This window comes from Amblyomma maculatum, chromosome 2 (genome assembly GCF_055883805.1).
Source record: "Amblyomma maculatum isolate TAMU_Amacu chromosome 2, ASM5588380v1, whole genome shotgun sequence".
NCBI lineage: Eukaryota > Metazoa > Arthropoda > Arachnida > Ixodida > Ixodidae > Amblyomma > Amblyomma maculatum.
Genome location: NC_139345.1, coordinates 108,982,427 through 109,008,371, shown reverse-complemented (window position 1 = coordinate 109,008,371; position 25,945 = coordinate 108,982,427). Strand labels below are relative to the sequence as shown.

Here is a 25,945-nt window from a genome sequence, read left to right as displayed (position 1 = left end):
AGATGAATCTATGTGATATTCGAAAGATAGCGGGTGCGATATAACTGGCGTGAACTAAGGGAAAGGGGGGCAGAACTTCGGTATTTGAGACTGCTTGTAACAAGTGTTGTAGGGCAGGTACAATATGAGAAATACCCAATTTTCTTGTTATTGGCCTCCAGAAAACCTCGAGTCAAGGATTATGCTGTGCATGAGCTACAGGCGATTTACTAACCTGTTTTTTTTTTTCTCTTTTTGCAGAAAGCTGGTTGCTTCCACTTCATCACGGAAGATGGATGTGCGCTTCAAGTTTTACGTCATATTGATGAATTAGATATTTTACAATAAAATATGCCTGTTGTACTTTAAGCTGCTTTTCTATTTTATTGCCTCGTGGGAGCGAAAAAAGCATGCATGCAGCATATATGCGAATATGCGAGAAAGATCCGGGAACGGACGTCCGAAATGGACGTCCATTGGTCAGACAAACATGTCCATTTGGACGCCCATCGGACGGCCGACGGACGTCCACTGGCTGTTCGCGGACGTCCATCGGCCAACCGGAACATCCGAAACGGTTGGCCATTGGCCGTCCGATGGATGTCGGTGGTTGCTTGGGATGCGTGAAGACAGCCTTCTGCGCCTCGTCCAGTCGTTCGTGATCAGTCATATCGCCTACGTTGCGGCCTACCTCAACTGGCAGGTCACTGACAGGACAAAGATAAACACGCTGATCAGACGGGTTGACAAGACGGCGCTGGGATTAATGGGGACCACGAGTACGGCTCGACTCCTGCAGCTCGGCGTCCATAACACCTTAGAAGAAATAGCCGAAGCGCAACTCACTGCGCAAATGGAGCGCTTCTCTACCACCACGACAGGCCGCAGTATACTGACGTCCCTGGATTGCAGTCCCCGAGCTCCCAGTCGGCAATCGTGCGAGATCAGCGATGAGGCGTGGGCCCACATCCACGTGGACCCCATCCCGAAAAACATGCATCCCGAGTACAACCAAGAACGGCGGCAGGCGCGGGTCAAAGTCCTCGTCGAGCAACACGCCCAGGACCCGCACGCCTGGTTTGTGGACGCAGCGGAATACAAGCGAGAAGGATTCGTGGCAGTGGCCGTTGCGGCGGCTACTGGCATCAAGACAATGGCAGCGAGCGTGCGGTGCACGGACGCCACAGACGCCGAGGAGGTTGCCATCGCTCTGGCGATCTCGGAGGCAGAGTGTCGCACCGTGCTCAGCGACTCGAGGAACGCTGTGCGCAACTTTGCCAAGGGGCGAGTGTGCGCGCCGGCGGCCGCCATCATCAGTAAGCTCCAGCTCCAAGAGCGCGGCAACACTATCCGCATCAAGTGGTTCCCGGCGCACACGGGAGATTGTGCATCCTCACCGAATCACAACGAGACGGCCCATTCGGTGGCGCGAGCGCTTACCTTCCGCGCCCCCGAGAGGGACCGTTCCGAGTGGTAGTTTGAAACAAAAGACCGAATGACAAGTTACGAAGAAGTGACTAAATTTTACCGCTTAGCTCGACGGACAATGCCGCCGCCTCACCCGGCACTTAGTCGGGAGGAGGCGGTCATCCTAAGACAAATTCAAACCGGGTCACTCCTAGCCCCGGCAATGCTACACGTCCTCCACCCAGACATCTACACGAGTGATATGTGCAGTGTATGTCAAGTGGGTCAGGCGGACCAATCGCACATCATGTGGGACTGTGCCAGATTCCCGACCGAAGCTGCATTCAGGACATACCCGCCGGAACTTCAAAGTGCTGTGCAAAATACAGACAAGGACATTCAACTATGGGCCGTCCAGTAAGCCCGGGGTGCGCTCGAAAAGCACAAGCCTCACAACACACCACAAACGGGCCAAATGATGTAGTGCAGAGTAGGGCATAACCCCGGGTCGACGCTTGGCCAGCGTCACGACGCTTTAACCCGTCGTTTGCCGGCTCCTTAATAAAGTTATACATACATACATATATCGCGCGCTGTAGAGCCGACTGTTGTACGAACTCATCTTGATGGAACGAATGCAATTAAAACAAGTTGAGTGATTACTGTGAACGAAGACAACAATCACGCGTCCCGTAAGTAGGAAGAAGAAAAAATTCATCCGAGTCTCTTGGAGTCTTTTTGCTCCAAACATTAACAGGAAGAAAAAAACGTACGTTATTTATTCTGTCGCGACGAATTATATACCGCACAATTTCTCTGAGCAGTGGCCGGTCCCTCAGCTTAAAAGACGAAGGAGAACGTGCCCACGTTCATCGCGCACTCGTTCGAATTAGAGCCAGAAGCGCCAGCAGCAGCAGCAGCAAGCCCTTGGAGCTATGTTTCGATCCGGAATCGCCTGGCTGAAGCTCCAGACTAAGCTGAGCATCGCCATTTTCTCTGTGCAATGTCTTGTGAGTAATGCGCGCCTCGAGCATGGCGACGGCCCCACATGCGAGACTCCGCGCGTTTTGAGCAAGTCAGAGTTCGGCCTAACTGGACCACTGATCGTCTGTCGTTCCAGCTCGTAAATTCCATCCTGCTATTCTTCACGCTCAAGGACAAAGTGCTTCTGGAGTTCGACATCGAACAGCAACGTGAGTAATGTAGAGTTAATTTGAAGAACGAGTGCTTTAGCATGCAACTCGTTCATGTCTACTCAGGCCATGAATGCCTTACCTTCCATTCGAAGAATTCCGATCCGGGCGGAAGTTAACCCGTTTACTTTTTGTTCTGCGCCATTTTTTTTTTTTTCAATGTCTTGTTTTCTTTTGCGTTTCAGTAATGTTACGTCGCTTTTAAATTGAGCCGGAACGACACGAGCAGCAGTCAGTAGTCGGCGCAAGGATATGTCCGTTTTTGTCGGAAAAAAAAAAAAAAAAGTTACGATGAGTTTACATCCGCTGACCGGGTATTCTGCATGGAGAAGAGATTTTGAAGAGAAAAACGGGAGAAGTATAAAGGAAATTGTAAATGCTGAAAATAAAAAGATTTGATAAAAATGTACCTGAGGTGAGATGCATCAAAGTAGTATATGCTACGCAAAAAAAAAAGGAATGAATTAATGAAATTTTATTAGTAGAGAATGGATTCTGGGGATGAAGAGGGAAACGGGTCGGTGAAGTAGTAGTTAAATTCCAAGTCACACGGGTACCAGTCTGAGTAACCCAATCAGGAGGATGAGAAGCCCCACCTCACACTGCTCGTATAAGGACAAGGTGCTCCTTAATACTTAACGGAGGATGGAATGAAATGCCCTAAACATGCATAGGCTGACAATGTTCACTGCATGATTTGTGTGCAGTAATGAATAAGGAAGAATTGGAATTTCTCTTGAAGACACATCTGCTGCCTATGGCAGGATAGGGGTCCAATACACAGTCGAGTGTTAGAGCACCTGAGTGAGTAATTCCACAAGACGTTCATCATGTGTACGTTCCTCATTACACGACGGGAATTCGAACAAAATATGCTCCACTGCTTCGACTAAGTTAAGGACAGCTTACTTGTCCTAAACGGAACTGCAATGCGTTATGTGAACGTAGCGTTTAGACGAACTCGACGATAAAGAGCTTTCAGACTGGAAGCTTTCAAACCTTCTTGCACCTTTTTAGGCCCAAGCAAACGTCCAGGGTGTTTCAGGGAAGAAAGTAATTTAAAAAAAAAAAAACGATTCGTTCAAATAAATATTTACAAGAACAAGCTCCCTGTTGCAGCGGACACAATATGCTTCAAAACTGCTCTAACTATCCCGCTAATTAACTAAAGTCAAATAATTAACTTTGCAATTATCGCAGTTGGGAGGTTACTCCCCCAATGGGGCGTTTGAAACCGTGAATACGATGCCATACTGGTTTATGAAACGAACAAAAACTTTGTTTGTCAAGTCGTGCGGCACAAAGAAATCCGACATTTTTTTCTCAAAGCGCAGAACGTTCGGTGCAGAAGCGGCGTCCGTTAACACGTGGCAACGGCGCCAAATTCGAACGCTTGCTCTGCCGTGAAGTGCCCTTTATTTCGCTCAGTCGTCATAACAACCAGGCAACTAGAAATGACTGCTCTTTCCCTTCCTTAAGTTAAATTGGTTCACAGGAAGGGAAAGGCGCAGTAACTGTCACACTTGCTCTGTGGACACCCGAACCGCGCCGTAAGGGAAGGGAGGAAGGTGGGAATGAAAGTGGAAAGAGAGAAAGAGGAGCCGTAGTGGAGGGCTACGGAGTAATTTCGACCACCCCAAGGTGAAATGCAAAAGAATGTACTACATGACGCGATGCAATACCACTTGCAGTTCGGAATGAGCGCGTTGTCACTGCTCACGCCTTCACCGAACATCGCTTCTTCATCGAACTTTCTCTGCAATAATAATAATTGGTTTACAGGAATGGAAAGGCGCAGTATCTGTCACACTTGTTCTGTGGACACCACAACCACGCCGTATAGGAAGGAAGGTGGGAGTAAAAGCTGAGAGAAAGGGATGCCGTAGTGGAGGGCTCCGGAGTAATTTCGACTCCCCTGGGGATTATTAACGTGGACTGACATCGCACAGCACACGGACGCCACTTCGTTTCGCCTCCATCGAAACGCGCAGCCGCCAGTGGTCGGGATCGAACCCAGGTACTCCGGCACAGTAGTGCAGTCAGTTTCAGTTTTGCATAAAAACGCGTCGGATTTCCTCGCGCCGCAGGGCTTTAGAATATGAGTTTGCCTTCGTTCCAAAAACTGATATGGTGTCGCTTTGTCACGACTTCGAGCCCCGCCAGGGTGTTGCAGTGGTAAGACGCCCGACCACTGTGCCGGAGTACCTGGGTTCGAACCCGACCTCGGCGGCTGCGTTTCGATGGAGGCGAAACGAAGAGGCGTCCGTGTGTTGTGCGATGTCAGCGCACGTTAAAGATTCACAGGTGGTCCAAATTACTCCGTAGCCCTCCACTACGGCTCCTCTTTCTCTATTTCCACTTTCACTCCCACCTTCCTCCCTTCCCTTGCGGCGTGGTTGAGGTGTCCACGGAAAACAAATCAGTTACCGCGCCTTTCCCTTCCTATAAACCAATCAATCAATCACGACTTCGAATACGCCATTGGGATTCGTCACACAACTGCGATAATTAAGAAGTTAATTAGTGGGATTTAGTTGCCTGGATATCTCGAGGAGTTTTAAAGCATATTGTGTCCGCCATGGCAGAGAATTTGTTCCCGCAAACATTTTTTTTTAATTTTAATCAGCAATTTTTTTTAAATACTTACTATATGTCTACGAAGTCGACGTATATACTGAACCGATCTTCAATGTTCCAGCTCTGCTTCTGTACGTGATAACGCTCGTGGTCCGCTTCTTGGCCGGCGTCGTGACAGACCTGGGTCTCCTGATCGGCGTTTACTTCGTGAGTACTGTGGATACGTTACTATGGACAGGCTACGCGTCTTTCTTTCTTTCTTTTTAATATGACTGCTGATTGGCGCTGCCGCTTACAGCGGCTGTCAGTCCTGGTTGATGCGAAACTGATGTTTATTAAGGCGAAAGCCTTTCTAGGATCGTGAAACGAAATCCCGTGCGCGAGAGTTCCGCGAGATCTGACACATTTCGCGAGATGTGTTCTTATCGATGCCAGCACACGTTAAAGATCCCCAGGTGGTCGAAATTACTCCGTAGCCCTCCACTACGGCCCCCCTTTCTCCCTTTCCACTTTACTCCCATCCTTATTCCTTCCCTTACGGCGGGCTTCAGGTGTCCACAGAAATAAGTGACAGATACTGCGCCTTTCCCTTCCTGTGAACCAGTTATTATTATTATTTTTGTCTAGCGTACCTGCCATCTGCAATCCCACACTTGAACGCGCGCCAAGGAACGCCACACGACAGGAGCAATGGTGTGCCGTCCAAACTCACATCTGCCGGAGAAAGTATGACAGATGCTGCGCCTTTCCTTTCCTGTAAACAAATTATATGTAGCACTGCAACGAATGCCGATAAGAGACAAAAGATGAGAAGAAAATGATAGAGGAAAAGTAGGCTTTCGCCATTCTCCTCTTAAGACACATCCAAGAGGCCCTACAATTTTTGTCTTGTACTATCCCAGGATAAACCGCGGGATATGACGGGCGGTCAGCAAACTGCGCTAATAATTGAATTTATACTCACGAAAACACAATGGCGACTTCTAATGAAGGTGGTCGTAAGTTATCTGTAGAGTTACCTGGTTACCTCAGAGCTAGACACAAGAATAATACAACTAAGAGTATATCGTAGCGAACTGTTCAGTTCTGATGCAATGTATACGCTACTCTTCTTATCGTACAGAGCATGAAAGCCCTCATAATCGTGAACGTCGTCTGGAAAGGAACGGGTGCCATCTTCGACGTCGTACACGGAGCAACCTTTTTCCCAGTCGTCTACAATCAACTGCGCCTTATGATAGTGAGTGGAAGGCAATTAGCGCGCCTGCACGCCACCAACGTTTTTCTTTTTCTTTTTTTTGTTGTTCTCGGACATAAAGCATTAGGAAGTTTTACAATAGGGCGACCCTGTCGGTTTAACAGCGGCCGAAAATGCACATGCGTGGAATGCTGCGATGAACATAGGCGAGGAGTGCGGCAATCTCTCCGAGCATGCGTCCTCGGGCCCGCTGTTACCATATTCCCCTAACTGAAATGGGATCCACGTATTCTAAAACTCGCTATTAGGACTTGTACGATAAGTCCGATGTTATCCCGCCCAACATATGGGATCCACGTATTCTAAAACTCGCTATTAGGACTTGTACGATAAGTCCGATGTTATCCCGCCCAACATATACACACTGCAGGCGACTATAAAGCTTACTATTCAAACTGATAATGTCGTGCTCGGCTCAGCTATTTGCAGCCCTGAGAAAGGCAAGGGCGACCTGGCCCAATCAGGGCCATGATTCCATCATGAGGCATAGAGGGCCCACCAGAATACTCTAGGGCAATTGTGCCCAACGCGCATCTCGCCCAGGCAAAGTACAATTATCTATTATAGTGCGCAGGGGCAAGAGGCACTTAGGAGCGCAATTGCCTATTATATCGTGCATGATCATGATTGGGCCAGGTCACCCCTGCTTTTCGCAGTACCGCAAACAGCTTCCGAGATGGAATATGTCTAATCGTGAAGTTCCCTACTTGCAGCACAGCGAGAAAAGTTCTAGTGCAATGCCGTAATAGTATGCAAGAATTATGTGCAGTGTTGACGTTGGTTGAAAGATAATATTAAGCATTGCTTCCGCAGGACCATGTATTCAGCAACGAAGGCTTTGCTGGCATCGTAAGTGCATTGCCCTCATTGTCATTTTTTTTCACTAAATTTTTCGAATTTCCCCCCAAAGCCGTTTTCTTCTTTCTTCTTCAGAGATACGAAGAGACGTTGACGTGTACGCTGTACCTCATGCTTGCCCTGCTGATGGTAAGCTCGAACGAAAGCGCGTGATGAGCTGCTTCAAACCACTGAACAGGGCGAAACGCAAACGTAATATTGCAGTGTCGAGACGAATAGCATTGAAAAAGAAATGTCTGCTCGTAAACATGGTTACTGTGTACAGGATGCAGGCAGCGCGCAGCGCAGCTCCATGGCAAAGAAAGTTGAGCGTCTTAACATATATAGGTCAATTCCCCACCCGACTACTCCCACGAGTGATGCAACCTTAATAGCTCCGTGCTCGCTGCAAGCAGCAGAATGCATCTGGTCTGTTGAATGGCCTCGATAATGCACCAACTATTATGCCTCAGAGCAGGCCGATCGAGCATGAGTTGGATGACTGGTCCCCTAAAGTGGTCGCTTTCTATAGACCCTATTCACTATCAGGTTTAGCAGGCGGCCGTTGTCGCAACCCTGTATTGTGGAGACTCCATAACGTTGGGCGGTTCGAAACTAAAAGCAGAGAAAAAAGTTTCCGACGCGTTTCGGCGCCGGTCTAACGGCGTCCTCCCTGCCGCGCGCCGCTCGTTTGTCGGAAACGAGACGCCGTAACCCCGTCCAACCAGACCTGTCGTTGTTGTGGCTGTAGGAAGAAGGAAACGAAAATGCACGGGCCTGCTACTGGCTCTGTTGCTGAGCCACCTCCGCTGCCTTTAAACTGATTTATTTATAGGAAGGGAAAGGCGCGGTAACTGTCTCCCTTGTTTTCTGTGGACACCGCAACCGCGCCGCCGTAAGGGAAGGGAGGACGGTGGGAGTGTAAGTGGAGAGAAAGAGGAGCCGTATAGTGGAGGGCTACGGGGTAATTTCGACCACCTGGGGATCTTTAATCGTGCAGACAGAAGAGAAAATAGAGGAGAAAGAAAAGGAAGAGGGAGAGAAAGACGCGCGCCGCAACAACAGCCGTCGTCCACCACCGAAACGGTGGCATGTGCAATGACGGCCTACAACAGATAAAAATTCTGTAGCAGCTAGCTCCGCCGCAAGCGGCGGTGAACCACCTATCCCAGCCCCATCGGATTTCACATACGCCGTATCATGATTCGCCGTAGGTCCTCTCTCTCTCTTTCTCCCTCTGCGATGTTGCGTTGTGCGTGCCATGAGCCCCGCCGGGGTGGTGCAGTGGTAAGACGCCCGACTACTGTGCCGGAGTGCCCGGGTTCGAACCCGACCTCGGCGGCTGCGTTTCGATGGAGGCGAAACGAAGAGGCGTCCGTGTGCTGTGCGATGTCAGCGCACGTTAAGATCCCCAGGTGGTCGAAATTACTCCGCAGCCCTCCACTACGGCTCCTCTTTCTCTCTTTCCACTTCCACTACCACCTTTCTCCCTTCCCTCACGGCGCGGTTGAGGTGTCCACAGAAACAAGTGAAACAGTTACCGCGCCTTTCCCTTCCTATAAATAAATCAGCAAATATCAGTGTGCCATGGTTGCCAGTAAAGCTGCAGTGACGTCACGTGAACAAGCTCTATACCTTGCTGCCCCTGTATAGGCCATTGCTCATAAAAATACCCCAGCTTATATTATTCCGGCTGTTAAATGTGTAGCGCTGATATGATGGTCCTGACAATTGCACCAACGCCGAGTTATAGTGCGCGTGAATCAACAGTGATTTCTCTTCTATGAGGTTACTTGCAGCACGTGCTGCAACAAACCAGGTGTATGTCACCAGTGGTACTTTCTCCTTTCACATGCTCCGGTGTCACGCGCCCATGCGTTCGTTTACCTTGGCTACAGACGTGAACAAAAACGATATCAGAGAGGCAACGCGATCGTCACTTGTGTAATGCAAGCGGACAGTGCCCTGTGGAGTGAAGTATCACGTGCGGTGATAATCGAACAGTCAAGGTCGGCAGTCGGGGGCAAACAATGGAGCGCGATAGTTTTCCCTCTCTGTTGCATGATGGCACGAAACGTGCACCTATATCTCGGCGACGTTAATTTCGGCCTGCATGAAAAGCAACGTTTTTAAACAGGACAGCTATAGCAAATACTTCGAAATTTGTGTAGGTAGCTGTGAATTACGTAGAAGTGCGCAGTGGACCGCCTCACGTACCCTGCATATCCGCGGAGGAAACCAGTTCTCGCTTTTAAAAGACGCGTGGTATGCAATGTGGGCTGCGTAAATGCAGAGGGGAAAGTCATGCTCCTCCCCATGCCGCATGCGATCTGCATGTCGGAGAGCGAAATAATGCGTGGGTTGCAACGAGGGACATAGACCGCGTTTTTGCGTGTTCTATGAACGCGAGCTTGACTCGAACACGTACCGCAACTGATGATGCAGAAAAGCGCGTGAGCACCGGACTAGACTAAAATGAGCGAAACCACTCAGAAATACCAAGTGTATATATTTTTGGTCTACTTGGTTAAGTACGTCCAGATCACCAAAGCAGTTCTTTAATGCGTTTTAATCTTCGGTTGTAAAGAGGCGTATCCCCTGCGCGACACAGTCAAGTGAGGCAGAGGAGGGGGACCAGTGCCGCCTTCATCCCTGACGTCAGGTTGATGCAGCACACGGCCCGTATTCCGATGTTTGCGTCGTTATCGAAGTGTCGCTATCTCACGTGACCTCGAGTCACCTGATTGGTCGAAACGCCGGAACCGGGTGGTGGAACCGGAAGAGGTAGCAACATCATGTTCCGGCGTTTCCACCAATCAGGTGACTTGAGGTCGGGGAGATAGCGACACTTTCGATAACGACGAAAAATTGGAATACGGGCCCAGGGCCCGTATTCCGCCCTCAAAACTACACAATGTACGGTTGCTTCAGTTTTGATAAGAAAAATTAATGTGCGTATTTTATTCGACATCACATTTCTCAATTTGGGTTACGGGAACGGGTTTTCGGCCGAACGAGCTGTATACTCTTCGTGTAAAAAAAAAAAAAAAAAAAAAAAAAAAAAAATAACAGCTATTACGAACTACATGGGCCATATGTATGTAGTACGTGGCGTGTGTTCTCGGCTGAACAGTACCAAACATGACAGAGGCATCAAAATTCCATATAATTTGGCCTGATGGTTAGCTCTGTAATCAGGTAACAGAAAAAAAAAATGAGAGTGAGGCGCCGATTTGGCATTTGACAGAAGAGCGTTGGCTCAGCATTTTCAATCAACGCGCGCATTACACACCCCTTATTAAACGGTGTTACTGAATTTGTTACGGTCCTCATTTCGCCGCTGCTGCTTACAATGCTACCCAAACTATTTCAACACTGACAAAACATTAGGTTCTTGGCGGTTACAGCGTCTCCTCACACGGTCTCTTAGAGTCGAGCAGCACGCTGCTCCTCAGTTTCGGTTTTTCGACGGGCACGCTTGTCTTCTTCATCCACTTGCCAGTTTTCGTAAAGCATGCATTGCTCAGGATCGTATGAGGCAGGGAACCCAACCTCAAGTTTTCCTGCGCGACTGCAGCGAAATTCAGAAGTGCTCGTCGGGCGCAACGCCATGCAGGGGGGCACTGCATGCATGGACGGATTATCGAGCGACTCGGATGGAATATAGGAGCGTCCCCTTTGAAACGGGGTGGTAAGCAGTTTCTATCCCTATATCTTGAATAATGTTTTAGATCGGTTAACTATACCATCATTTCACTGAATTTTTATTTCTACACTATTAACATTGTCCCTTTTCTGCTTTTAAGCCATCAACCTTCCAATCGCTTTTTGCTAGCTTCCACCGCAGATTCTTCCTCCCGACCACTGTTATATCTAAACACCACGGCCTCAGAAAGAGTTACTGCGCCTGCATCGACATCTGGATGGATACCATCACATTCGAGTATAAGATATTCCATTCATGTGTCATCTTCGTTAAATTTCTTCCTGTAGTTGCGTGTTCTAAGGCACCTGATCTAGCTTCAAAAAGTAGGGCACTGCCTCTCGAGTAATCAAAGAAAGCTTCCTTCCTGATCTGCCTTTGCCACTTTCAGTTACATTCAGTTTCTTTTCCATAGAATTTATCAAATTTCTACCTTGTTTTTTACCTGTTGGTTAACGCTCTTTATTTCTCCGTCCTTGTGACCAGCATACTTACTGGTTAGTTTCCTAGTTCTTTTCCTCCATTGTGAGTCAACGCTTTTTAGGTATAGGTATTTAAATACTTTAGCTACCCACCTGTTACTGTCCAATTTCCTCAGGCGTTCCTCATATTATACTCAGCTTCCCGTGATTCGAAAGATGGCCAGCCCATATCTCCCTGTACCGCTTCATTCGTAGTTTTGCTGTGGGCACCCAGTGCCAATCGTCCGACGGGTCTGATGTATTTCTAATGTCGACTGTACCACTGCATTTAGGCACAACACTGAACTTCCGAAAGTAAACCGGGGCACCATAATTCCTTTCCAAATACCCCTCAGCACCAGATACTTGTATCCCAGGCGCCGGCGAAAAGCGCCCTCTCCGGCCGCGTCCCCATAATTGTCCGGGTAAGCCGGTACCGCCTCCCATTGGGGAGACATGGGCCAGGCGACGCTGCGCCACTCTGCGCCAGCACCCTCCGTGGAGACCTTGGTAAAACTGGTAAAACCTCCTGGCAGCGCGCTGCGTTAAAACGCATGTCGTCTGCTCCCCGCTGCATTCGAGCGCGTGCACGGTTGTTGCTCTCTTCCTGCCGCGTTCCAAGAAAGGGGGGGCAAAAAAATAAAAAAAAAATAAAAATAAAAATAAAAAAAGAAACGATTGAATTACGGCGCTATTTTTCGTAGAACTCTTGTGGTAAACGGTAACGGGTTAGTTGTCAGCCCTTGTGGTTAAAGTATCTCGTACCGCTCCTACATCGCACCGATGTTTGTTCCTTCCTGGCAGTGCCTGGAGATCTAGGGCATTCCCAAATTATATGGTCGAGAGTCCCCCTCGCTTCGCAATTCGCAAGTTTTAAATTTATCATTTTTTCTCTATTGTCTGGATGTGAAACAACCAGACAGGGTTTGGGAAGTTTCCGGCTTGTAATCGCCGCCAGGCCACGGCCTCTTTATTATTTAAGCTAGGATCCGGTGGAGGCATGAAGTCTTCCTTCCTAATCTGTAATTTTCGACGATTTCTTTATGATTTGCAAACGTTCGTCCATCTCATGGCAGTCAGGCAGCTCCGCGTTTGCCCGGAAGTAGAGATCTCTGCTTAATCATGGGCCGCCACGTTGTCGGGGCCGGACGTGTGCGCTGGGAGCCAAATTAGGGTGATTTTGCGATCGATTTTAGCTGCAGCTGATAGAATGCGGACGGCTTCTTGCGAGGGCGAATCTATTGTGCCATTTTTCTCTACCTCGTTTTTGACTCAAGTGCGCGTCTTATACACTTCCCCCATTTTTTCGTCTATTTGATCTCATGGACCATAATGTGTTCTAAACAGTAAAATCTCGTTAGTTCGGCGTTCAAGGGGCCAGGAAAAATTTCCGAGTAGTCCAAAATTTAGAATTATCGAACGACCCTGAAAAAAATAAAACAGCAAAAACAGTTTGCTTCACAGTAATTTTATGCCTGTAACATATGGCAGCCTAAATTTCAGATTAAAATGTACGAGAAAACAGTTTGAGTCCTATTAATTTTATGCCTGGAATGTATGGTAATCTGCATTGAAGATTAAAAATGTTTAACGATGATTTTTTGTGGTGTCATATCATGTGCCTATTCACAAATGGCCCTGTCACATTTTGAGGATGCTTCATTACACAACCAGCCCGGTCAAGCCAGGTCAATCGTCCTCAAAACACAACGTTTCAGCCTACCTAAAAAACGGAGTAAGCACGTGGATGCGAATGAAATATGCATAGGCATACGGTGTGACAATCAAAGATATCAAAGGAAGCTTCTGTGCTAAGCTGGGTGTAATAAAGGACAAACGAGGCAAGGACCTCACTGAAGCCTCGGAGATAAAGAAGAGGTGGCAGGAATACACAGAAGAACTGTACAAGAAGGACCCGAATGTGCAAACCCAACATAAGACGGTTGTGATTACTGATCTCGAGCCGGGCATCCTGAAGAGTGAAGTTGAATGGGCCTTAGCCAGCCTTGCTAAGAACAAAGCTAGCGGAATTGATGGCATTCCAGCTGAGTTGCTTCAAAACCTCAACCATGACGCTGTTAACATTCTGCATACATTATGTCAGAAGATTTGGTCAACCCTGCAGTGGCCACAGGATTGGAGGAGGTCAGTTTACATCCCCATTCCAAAGAAAGGCAGTGCCAAAGATTTTTCCAACTACCGCACGATCGCGCTTATTTCGCATGCTAGCAAGGTGATGTTGAAAATCCTCCAAGGAAGGCTGCAGCAGTATGTGGATCGGGAGCTTCCGGACGTGCAAGCTGGGTTTCGCAAGGGCAGAGGAACTAGAGACCAAATTGCCAACCTTCGCTGGATCATGGAAAAAGCAAGAGAGTTCCAGAAACCCATCTACTTCTGCTTTATTGATTATGCGAAAGCGTTTGACTGCATAGATCACAGCAGATTGTGGCAAGCTCTCCAAGAGATGGGAGTTCCAATTCACCTCATCTGTCTCCTCAGGAACCTGTATGAAGGACAAGAGGCCACAGTCAGAACTGGGCATGGTCTTAGTGATTGGTTTCCGATTGAGAAAGGAGTGAGACAAGGCTGCATACTGTCACCCTGCCTATTTAACCTATATGCAGAGTGCATCATGAGGAAGGCCGGTCTGGACGAGTCTTCAGCTGGAGTGAAGATTGCTGGAAAACGTATCAACAACCTTAGATATGCGGATGATGCCACTTTAATGGCAGAAAGTGAAGTGGAACTCAAGAGACTTCTGATGCGCCTACAAGAAGAGAGTGAGAAGTTTGGGCTTAAACTGAACATCAAAAAGACAAAGATCATGGCGTCTTGCCCTATCAAGTCCTGGAGCATCAATGGACAAGAAGTGGAAGCTGTGACAGATTTCCTCTTCTTGGGCTCCAAGATTACCTTGGAAGGAGACTGCAGCCATGAAATTAGGAGACGCCTGCTTCTGGGAAAGAGAGCAATGGTTAGCCTTGACCGCCTAGTAAAGAGCAGAGACATTAGTCTGCCAACCAAGATCCGTATAACTCGTGCTATGGTCTTTCCAGTTGTGATGTATGGATGCGAGAGTTGGACTGTGAAAAAGGCTGACCGCCGAAGAATTGACGCGTTTGAATTGTGGTGCTGGCGAAGACTCTTGAGAGTTCCTTGGACTGCCAGAAGATCAAATCAGTCGATATTGACGACCATAAACCCTGACTGCTCATTGGAGGGTCATATTCTAAAGTTAAAGCTCAGCTACTTTGGTCATCTGATGAGAAGAGAGGAGTCGCAGGAGAAAGATTTGATGTTGGGAAAGGTTGAGGGTCGCCGGAGAAGGGGTCGGCAGCGAACGCGATGGTTAGATGGCATCCTTGAGGCGCTGCAGATGAAGTTATGTGATGTTAGGAAGATAATGAGAGACCGGAAAGCATGGCGTGATATGGTCCATAGGGTCACGAAGAGTCAGACACGACTGAACTGAACTGATACAGTGTGACGCTGTGCTAAAATAAACATAAAAGGCCAGTTGACCTGCAAAGCAGTGTCCGAAAAAGTGTGGCAGGCCGATGCATGCATCCAATAGCAGCGGTGGGATGGCATATATTTAAGAAAAGCGGAACAGAAACTATATTTCGGCAGTCGTGCCTGCCATACCAAACCACTGAGTTTTTTTTTTTTCTTCCATGCCCCCTCCCCCCAGCATGAGGCCCAAGCAAACCGGTTCTATATGCAATTTCCAGTTCGGGAAGTCTATCTGAAAGATGGGGGATTTGCAGGCCCCATGACCCCCACACCGAATTACATGTTGAGAGCCGTGACCCCCCCCCCGCCCTCCTAAATACACTTTAGAATTAACGAGCATCCGATGCCACAGCTATAGACTCACATCGGCATCGGCCTTTCAAGAATCGGTTTTTTTCTGGGTCAACCCGCACGCCAACTGATCCAGGCTGTGCGCTCAACCATCTACAATTTCTTTTTAAGGGATCATGTGTTATTATGGTAAACATTAGAATCATTGTGTTATTATGGTGAACATCATCCCAACTTGTTGTGGCGAAAGAAAAATTTTCGCCCGCGTCCGCATCGAAGTTTGCAACCGGCAAAAAAAGCTAGTCTTTCTCTCTCGCACTCATACAAATTGTAAAAAGTAAGCTTGAATGCATAGCCATCAAATTTTTTTCACACAAATAAAATCCATTGCACTTTCTTATGCAGGAAATTAAACTAACCCCGTCTTAGAAGGTACAAAAAGATGCAAAATCTGAAACCTTTATCAAAGATTATTTTATGCCCTCATAGTACTCAATTCAGCTATTTCTCAGTTTTTCAGAATACAAAGAAGCCTATAAAAATATTTGAGATCAAACACTGTAATGTGCATCTGCAAATAAGAGTTCTAAATTCGAGAAAATTTGCTTTTTGAGGCATCTCGTGCCATAAATTGCATAACGAAATGTTCAATGCCATTTATTTCTGAACATTTAATCGAGTTACTTTTTGGTTTAAGCCAAAAAAATAACTAATTTTTAAGTCCTTGCTGGCAACCATGGCATTGCTCCGGGCATTGAAGCCTTGGCCACCGAGTGGGCCGCTAAGGTTGCCGCAAGCCATGAAATGGAGGCCATCTAGAGCGGACCGTCTACATCTGCCTTTTGACGAAATGTTTTCCAATCCAATCCAATCCATGCTAACTCTTCATTGCAGCACATTTTCAGCAGGCTGCAAGTATACACAGAACCAACTCCCCACTGCTTAAAGTGTAGTTTCTAAAAAGTAATTGTGGTACAAGTAGTGGCACAGTTAATTACCATGTATGCAAATAGGTGTAACTATAGTTTTAATACCAAACGTTTTAAACTGTTATAGCTACAGGCACCTGATTACAATTATAATTTTACCGTTAGCCGTAATACCATTATCAGTTCTAGCTTAGAAAATAAGATTCTGCTTGATGCTGCGGCGTAACACAGGTCCTCCAGATGTACCAGACACAGCACACAACAGCTGTCAACGTATGTCATGAAAACAGCATCCAGATATCCGAATTTTTTACACATAACAGCGCAAAATTTTTATGCATATAACTCTGGGAGTCATACACCACTTGACAAAGTATATGGGGGACTAACAGTGCCCAACACTCCCTTTAGTGAGGAAATGTTTGAGCTAATGTTCAGAAACACATTTATCCCTTAATTCTGTAGCTTGTGTGTGCCAATGGTGACACCTTGCATGTCGAGTAACACATCTTTCACTTTCAGGGATACGGAACGTACCGGATCAACCTTTACTACAGGGGACTTTACATGGAGGATGCCAGGATGACAACGGTAGATGTCGCAGCTTCCCGTATCATTTCCAGTGTATCTAGTACGTAGAAATTGTAATACTTTCAGTTCAATGTCATAAGTAGTGCAATTTAGTACTAGACTTTGGTTCTATGGAACAAGGACAGATGCTGCACCTTTAACTCAAATAACTTTTAGTGCATATATAATATGCAAATTGTAAGTCTCAGTATATACCATGAAATAAGAAATGGCTAGGCTGCAGGGCCAGCATAATATCAGTCCTTTCAGTCTATTCTAGTATTTCTTGCTTATTCACTTCATTCACTAAACTGATCCCAGCGATAATTACAGCACAACGAAGGTTGAACTGAAACCAAATTTGAATAGAATTCCTGCACTGTTCCAGTCGTCTCACGAAAGTTCCAGATTCTTCTCATATTATTTGTAGAGTACCTAAAGTGTGGAAGTTATGCATACTTTCTAGAGAATGGTACACGAAGCCGCATAACTGCAAATGTTCATGACTTGCCGCATGTCTCCATGTTTGGCAACTATTTTAGTGGTGCAAGGAATGAGAACACTACATGCAGCTTGACCGATCAGATTGCCATCCCAAGATTACAATAATTATATTTTTACCAAAATCATCGCTAAGCAATAAAATGGCATAAATTCAAAAGGTGTTGTGAAGGTACAGTATCAAACAAGTCAGCCGGTCCTTGCATTTCCGAGGTTTTCAATAAATGAGGACAATGCAAAAGTTTAATGCTGATAATTTGTGCATCAAAGCTCTGCACCATATATTGAGTTACATTACGTCCAAACCTTTAAAAGAAGTGAAAAAATTCCAGTGCACTGGTGCAATGCACGAGTATCGAAGTATCGAATACAGCCCAAAACGTTTAAGTACAATAAAAGCGAAGCGTCGCTTATTTTGCAAGCCGCCCCACTTGGCCTATCTGAAGCCAGCATGATCCAGACGCATAAGCCATTCCGAGTGTACTTATGGATATTTGCCTGCCCTTGTTGTACAAGACGAGGAGAGGACTACCATATACTCACTCGTATTACAACAGAGAGCCTGCCTGACTGGAAAGGCCAGCAATATAGGTTCCATTCTTGTTTGCTTTCTTTAACCCAGTGAGAATCCAGAGACAGTTTTAAGATCGATCACCCTCCTCAGTGAGTTTTCGACTGGAAAACTATGCCGGCTCAGACTTTTCATCTGAATGAAGTTGAGAACAAATGCAAGGTTCATTTGGAACCACTCCACTCAAGCACTATGAAAGTTGTCCATAAATCCGTCCTTGACGTGATGGCTCCTGCAATAAGCGAGGATGAAAGCACAGAATGAAACTGGGTCCTCTAATTGATTTTCACGGCAGCAGTCACTTTTGTGCAGAGGAAAAAAAGAAAATAATAAAAACGCTCACCTCAAGGGGAAGATACCAGCATATAACACATTTTGTGTCTAGGCTTCAGTAATGTAGCAGAATTAGTCTAGTCAAACATGTTCCCATCTCTGTATACAGAGTGTCCACCAAGCTAATCATCAAAATTCTTTAACCACTGAAGGTGTGCAAGAATGTGGTCTGGCTAATGACAATGGACAATATACATGAGCAATTCATAGCAAAAAATTCAGTAAAACTGGGAATGTTGCACTGAGACCAAATTTTTTTTCTTTCTATTCAAGAGAGCTTGTTTTTTTATTGTGATGAACAAGTACACAACAGTGTTTCATGAAGGTATTGCTTTTCTTCCATCTGTTTAATCAATAGTGGCTACCTTGTTTAAACTGAATACAGCATTTCCTCTAACATAGCAGGAAAAAAATTTACTCCCCTTTCTTTTCATATATCGTAACTTTAATGCCCACTTGGTGTTGCGTAATAAGGGAAGAGGAATTGTGTTGCATGAATTCAATTTACATAAAGCACAATTGTGTTCACTGAAAAAAAGTCATATGACAGCATGACTTAACGCTTACATGACAAGGGAGCTACTGAATGCTGTAATAAAGCTACCCAGCACGTCCTGCAAGTATGCTGCCTGTGGCAAATCATACACAGGAAAGGCCCATTTACTGCAAATGGCTGCATTGGTCCCATTTCCCTCATTGGCGAGGTGAAACTTGCTATTGGACACTCGTGCATGGCACAATACTACAGCTACAAAACACAAGATAAAAGGATGAAAAGCAGCAAACTAGGTTTCAGTGTCAGCGAGACCTTTAGCAAGGCAATCTTCTACACTTACTCACATCAGCAAAAGCATGCCTCCATAACATGCTTGGCCCTTGAATATTAGTTTCACTGCACACTACGGCCAGGCCTAGGTGGCCGTAAACACTTGAATTTTTACTAAAAATCAGCATAACTATCATGTCAGCAGTATTTAACATGTTAGCATTACAAGGCCCTAGCATTACAGGGCCCACGCTGGAAAAAAAATCTTTGTCCACCCGTCTGAAACCTCAATTTGGAGGTAGCAAAATGGAAGAAGGAAAATTTCCTTCTCCACTTTCAGGGGATAGGGGAGATAAGTGAAAGAGGAGGACAATGAGGCAACAGGTGGAGCAGAGTGAGGATAGGGTACAGCATCTCACTTGTTAGGTTGAATCAAGGTTGTGGAGTGGGGAAAACGCATTGCACGGCAATTGACAGACTGGGTCAAGCCGCCCGCTTGTACGAATCTGAACCCATCAGTTGTTAGCAATTCCTTTAACAGCATATAGTTTGCTGGCTCCCAGAATAGAATAGTGCTGAATTCGCTGTATGCATGCCAAGGAGAACTTGATGCTGAGTATACACGCATGTAAAGGCAACACATTTTCTTCCGCGATTCTGATGGGTGCGACCCTTACACGGGACCAGTATTTCTTCGGGTTAAATTTTTCCAACCACAGTGTAGCCCCATTTACATATCCCATCATATAAAGTGACACAAATTTTTATGACAATTAATGCAGTCCCAATGATTATTGCTTCAATACAATAGTGTATGTATGATATGAGAGTTAACTGCCCAGAGTAAAGCAGGTTGTTAACAGTTACTTGATCCCTGCATTACTTTAGTGGCAACGTCATGAGATCCTAAAGTGCTCCTAAGTTTCAGTGCTTACGACAGTTTGGCCAATATTTAGAGCGCCACTCCATGCATGCAACCAGCAGCTGTTTGTGTGGGAATAGCCTTTGCATAGATTAACTTTTCCACGCTTATAACTTTGAAAGGTCATGCGGAAATCATTTTTATATTTATTTTAATTGCCAATTGGTAACAAGGTTAGACGTTTTGTGATTAAGTGTAACTAGATGCTAAGCACCTTTGCGCATTGAGCCTAGCAACACTGGTCAAACAATGTGCTACTATTATGACACATATTCTGATGATGCATAGCTGCAAGGAAACAAGTCACTAGCGAGAGTGCACCCCATCCAGGCTTTCATATAGTAGTATTACGTTCTGTCTTCTCCGCTGAGCATAAGATGCGTTAGGAGCATCGAGGCACACTGTGCTCGCAGTTCCAAGCAGAGTCCAGAGTGCAGAATGACATGTCCATGGTTATAACAAGTGTCACATGCAGCTATCATCTATTAGTTCTCAGCAGAGCAAATCACATAGCCGAAATTGTGCACATATAAAAGCTTTTTGCTTGACTTTTAAGTTGGGAGTGCTGCCCTTACAGAAGAACAGTATGATCACTATTAAAGGAAACATCGGATCGCGTCGCTGCCGCTCTTTACAAAGCACTCTCAAGAAAACCAGTGGCAAACAATCGTACAAAGTGCATGCGCAGTAAGCACGGCTGATTTCTCTTCCCAAATATGCACTTGGTGCAGTCCATTCTTGCCAGCGGACGGCGGCTAAGCTTTGCAAAGTATTTAGGCCACGCGAACTTATGTTCCCTTTATCAGTGGACCCTACTGTACATACGGTGGCACTGCTAACAGCTTTTCGGCAAAAACAGCTTTCCGGTGCAATATTTGCCAAACACCCATTATGTAATGCTTTGGGAAGTCAGGAGATAACTTAGCCAGAGACCACTGATCATTGCTTTGCTGTGTTCACTTTTAGCAACTAGAGCGGAATTTCCAAAAGGGCACCTGGGTCACATTCTACAGGACAGCTTTGTGGAGTTATGATTAGCCCTTAAATGTCACAAATACAAATTTGCACTGCTGCTCCTAAGGGTGTATGCCCTTTGTTCTATAGGAACATAACACCACAAATATACATGCCAATTTTAAAGCTGTGAACTCATTGAAATGTGCAAATGTAAGTTTTATGTGTATTTGTCTATATGTAGTGCTGATTCAGAAATGTACTTAAACAGTTAGCCACTAACTAAAACATTTGTCTGTTTCTTTTCCAGCTTCTGACAACAGACACAAAATAATTTAAATAAACATTTATTTTCATCCTCCCAGAAAACACAAGTGGCATTTGTTTTAAAGCCCTGGGAACACATCCCAGGTGGATTATAACCACAAGTTTCAAAACAGGCTAAGAACAGCTCTGTCAACATTTCTTTCCTACAATGAGGGGCCTGTCAGAAGAAACAATGACTAGTGCCAATAGCAGCAAAGGAGCACCAGGAAGCGAACAAAAGAAGGCATTTGCACAGTATGTAAAAAAATTCTATACACAGTAGAGTTTCTGTTGCACAGGAATGCAGCACCATTTCATACAAAGTACACTATTGAGAAGATGTTTCGTTAGCTCTAAAACAATTCAAACCAGAATCGAAAGCACACAACAGCAGTCAGATGACCACTGCTGCCAAAGGGAAGCTGCCACAATACCCTCCAAGCTTCTCGCTAAATCATGATGCCCAGTGTCAGGCAGAAACTGCATGTTAATGAAGAATGGGGAATGAATATCCCAATTTACGGTGGCGTACATCACACATGAAGGCTGCCATAAAATTACTTCACACGCATTCTATTGCGACAGCACTTAAGGCAGTTGCAAGTAGATACCTTTGGAAGTGAAGACTACGAATAAGTGACAGTGGTGTGCAGTATTCCAAGCATTTTGCTAGACTGCTAACACACAATTTTCCCACATATAAGTGCTAGACGATATCTAATGCCTTTACTACCAGCAAAGCACTGCTTCAGCCTGCAAAGTTGGAGTACATCACTGAACCAGAAACTGATGCAACATGTATGAAGAGAAGCTGCAATGTCTGGGGAGGGGAATTGTTCTTGCCTCTGTAAGCAAAGCTGGCCTTTCTAACCAGTGAATCTCAAGAATAACTACATCACCAACTTAAGACTGCTAACATGTAGCTTCCTATATTAAATGTCCTAGGCGGTATAAAGGAGTACAAACGTATAATAGATGATTTTCTGCACAACTACGAGTGTTAGGCAATATATGCACTACTGCCACCGCCACTCTTTGTAAAATATATTAAAAACCATCACACAACTAGGCAATGAATGCACATACTTATGCAAAGCAAAGACTGATTATGACTCAGAATGAGAAGTGTTCACAAACTGCACATGGATGTCAACATGCACCGGCAAGCGATGAATGATAGGCAATGAAGGTTACACTAATGGCAAGTTTTTGTCAATACGTCCCAAAACCTTGAAGCTACAAGGGGTACTATAATTGTTCTATTATCAGTACAATATAATGCATGAAGAATTAATCGATATGCTATAAAATGGATGGTGGATGCCATAACTATGAATGTCAGCGTTGTTGCCAAAATGCCACAAATCAACTTTATAATCATGAATGTTGTTTCCTCAAAAACAAAGAATATGATGCACACAGTTGTAATTAAAGAATCTCGGCATTACACACCAGTAGAAACAGTTGCAGATCACATAGCACCGCAAGCTATGAGCACAGGCTCCCGCGCACTGAAGGCTCTGCTAGCTTGAAAACACTCGGTGCTTCAACAATAAAGGCAGCGTACAAACACACACACAAACACACTATGCATCAACTGTTGCAGATCAGTCATCTATTGTCCTAGTCACCAACACCTTTGACACTCACTCCCGCTACTCGGACTTAAAAGCTGCTCACTGCAGACAACTGTCCTTCAAAGATCCCAGCACTCCTCGTCAGAACAAAACATGCACCGTGGTCACAGGTCATTTGACTTTGTCCATTATGTCTCCCTTGATAAAAATGAATTCCCCCTCAACACTCCTTCGCCCACGCAACCACACTTGGGTGAATGACGGCGGCAAGCAATAATTCCTGAGCACTCAATCTCGATTTCAGTGTGTGACAACAGCTTGCCTCGCATGACAACCACCTACAAGTTAAAATCTGCAACTTGCTACCACGAGGCACTAAAAAATGTCAATTTTAGCAGAGCAGGAGTTTCAAGGCAATTCTGCAACTGTGCACATAGCATGCAGCACACATTGAAAAACTGTCCAGGCTTACTTCACGCAATACCGGGACAGTTAGTCACATAAGGCCGATTCACACGAAGGACAGTCTGAACGCAGGCACCCGTGAACCAAGTGTCACGTTATGTCCCACTTCCATTCCAAGAGGTTCACACCTAGCCTGCAACTGCACAGTGAAAGACTGCACCATGTGTAATCCTATTATCGTTTCCTGCGAAGGCCAAAGGAGCGCCAACAACCAAAATAGACCTGGGCGCACCTTTCCCCCTATTAAGGCCAGCCATAGACATCACAAAGAGAGAGAAGGATGTCATGTGACACCTGGTATGTGGGCCAACAGTACGTCGTGTGAACCAGCCTACGACAAGTGCCAGCACATACCATTGCGGTGAGGAGTCACAGTAGCGTGCAGTTGGCCCCAGAACTTGTGAAGAGCACTGCAGATAACTTTCACCAGAACGGCTGCATCAGCGATACTGTGAGCATGCTTTTATCTTTTATGTTCCGTCACAGGTGCTTAAGATTATCTACGATCTAAAGCTCTTTCATGAACTAAGGTCCACTGCTCTCCCTTGAACAAGTGTCACAGCCCTGCTAGATAGTCACAGAAAAAACAGGAGAGAGGAATGGGAGCCAGAAAATGTGACAGACACACACATACACACATGCAGCACCCACGTGCACGTTGCCCTGGCATGCGCAACTCAAGATTGCTTTTAGATTCAATGAGTGCATCAACAAGCAGCAGACGCATCAGCCTACCCCACAGGGTTGGATGGTAGCTCAAGAATAAGCCTCACTGCCAACGTTGAGTGCCAACCCCCTTTTTGCGAGTTACATGTCATGCACTACAACCGGAGGTGGCTACTGTTGGACTGTGAAGTGGCTGACCTTCCGGGCCTGACCTGCACCTCGTCTTCGGTGCCGCTGCCGAGGCTACTCGAGTCTGCATCCCTGTTCACAGAATGCGCTGTGCTCACATGTGTTGGGCATGAGCTACATGCGGGTGCACCGCTGTCTTCGCGATGAAAGCTCGCCGCGTGTACAATTGGGCGGCTGGAGGAGGAGCCCCGCGCTGCCGCAGCGTCCTCCGTTGACGACTGGCGACGCAACAGAGGGGACGTGAACCCAAACGTGCCACCGCCCAGAATGCCATCCGAGCCCACCAACAGCGGTGTTCTCTCCGTTGCATTGGGCTCCTCTCCGTCAGATTCCGAATCAGAGTGTGGATCCATTCCGGGGAGAATCACCTTGCGCTTGCAAATGGGGCACGTGCGTTTGTTCTGCAGCAGCCATGGCTCGATGCACTTGCAGTGATACGCTGCAATGCACAATGTGAACAAGGGCGTTCTCTCTAGCATCCCAAAACAAAATTTTTCTTAGTGCATTTCTGCTTTAGAATTATGCATCACGGTGAAACTAAACTCTGCAAAAAATTTTCTTTCGCTATAGTTTCGGTTTTCATTTCAGGCTCCTGACCAATGTCACAAGGCAGGCGCAATGTCACAAGTATCAGGTCATGCGAGGCACATGGATAACTGCAGCATAACGGTCTATTATATTGCAGCCTTAGTATGCGTCACATACTCGCATACTCACTTGTGATGTAGCTTTGCTTGTCAACACGAAAAAAATTGCAGAGTGAAAAACTCCAATCACAAACTATTCACTGAGTGCCGGTGAATTCCAGGATTATAAGCTTAACGCTAAGAGGATTGAACTTTACACGTACGCAGTTCCTTAAACCAGCAGCGTGATACGCAGTTCCTTAAACCGGCAGCGTGAAAAAACACAAGCAACATAGGGATAGCTGCAATGCCGAACAACCCTTACAGTACCCACCGTGTGCACAGGGCAGGATGCGCAGCTTGTCTCCTTCGACAAAGTCCTCAATGCAGATGGCGCAGGTCTCGTAAGCGTCTCCCTTTTTGTACTTTGTGGTCGCCAGCTGCCTCAAGTGTTTTCGCGACAGGCGCGACTTCCTCTTCCTGCGCCAGTCACGAATGCAGCGCGCCAACTGCGGCAAACATTGAAACCACCTCTACAGTCGCAATAACATGCATTGGGAAGGGGCAAGGTACTGGTTTCTAACTAAGTGGTGGCAATGACTGACGCTCTGTGGTTACTGTATTTGATTGCTCAACCCGATGATGCAAGTTCAACCCTGGCCTGTGTTTCGATGCGCGGCAAAACGTAAAACACACCAGTGTGCTGAGCGATGACAGTGCTCAATAAAGATGCCCTATCTACTAAGGAAATTTATTTTCTTTCACTCCCTCTTCATCACTTCCCTCACAGCATGCTTGAGGCATGAGATGCTGGTTGTTTTGCTGTGCTCGAGTCTGTCAACCGTGCTTCTCAGTGTCATTTAGACACTGAGGAAGACGACACCGTGGCTTAATCAAACTGCTATTACATTCGTCATTCGGTATTTCCACAAGATGCAAATGAGATTGAAAACATGATGGCGTAACATGTGATAAAGGAAAAAAAAAAGAAAAAAGGAAACCATTATACCCTTTTTACTCACATAACGCTTGCACTTTTTTTCGCGGAAAATTGATGCTAAGTTGGGGGGTGCAATAATTATGTGGGGAAAATTTTCGAGCAAATGTTCTAGAGCACTAAGAGCAAATAGGTGTGAATCGAGATTCTTAGGCCAGCTATTGTAAATATAACCAAAACATTACTTTCAAGCAGAACTTACCCTTTTTATAAATGTACAGAGCCGCCAAAAGCACAAATCGCCAAAGCACTTTATTTACCGCACACAGCCTCATCATCACTCCCCGCATTTCATGGTATAATGCTGACAGCAGGCCATACAGTTCTACCCTTGATCAGAGACTTGACCCGAGT

At 46.1% G+C, this 25,945-nt stretch overlaps 2 protein-coding genes across 3 annotated transcripts in view; one reads left to right on the top strand and one right to left on the bottom strand.

Moving 5' to 3' along the window:
- The first annotated feature begins 2,434 nt into the window (after positions 1-2,434).
- Positions 2,435-21,128, top strand: LOC146199537 (uncharacterized). The gene is made up of 7 exons (XM_084592142.1): positions 2,435-2,579; positions 5,278-5,363; positions 6,280-6,396; positions 7,228-7,263; positions 7,348-7,401; positions 16,671-16,779; positions 21,076-21,128. The coding sequence occupies exons 1-7, from the start codon at positions 2,435-2,437 to the stop codon at positions 21,102-21,104; spliced, it is 576 nt and encodes a 191-aa protein (XP_084448268.1). The 3' UTR covers positions 21,105-21,128.
- gzl (godzilla E3 ubiquitin protein ligase) overlaps positions 21,097-25,945 on the bottom strand; it is a 26,353-nt gene continuing 21,504 nt past the window's right edge. For both annotated transcript variants that reach the window (XM_084595046.1, XM_084595047.1), the window contains exons 8-9: positions 24,929-25,103; positions 21,097-24,407 (exon numbers count right to left, since the gene is read on the bottom strand). In XM_084595046.1, coding sequence (XP_084451172.1) covers positions 23,935-24,407; positions 24,929-25,103 — 648 coding nt within the window. In that variant the 3' untranslated portion in view covers positions 21,097-23,934. The remainder of the gene's footprint in view (positions 24,408-24,928; positions 25,104-25,945) is intronic.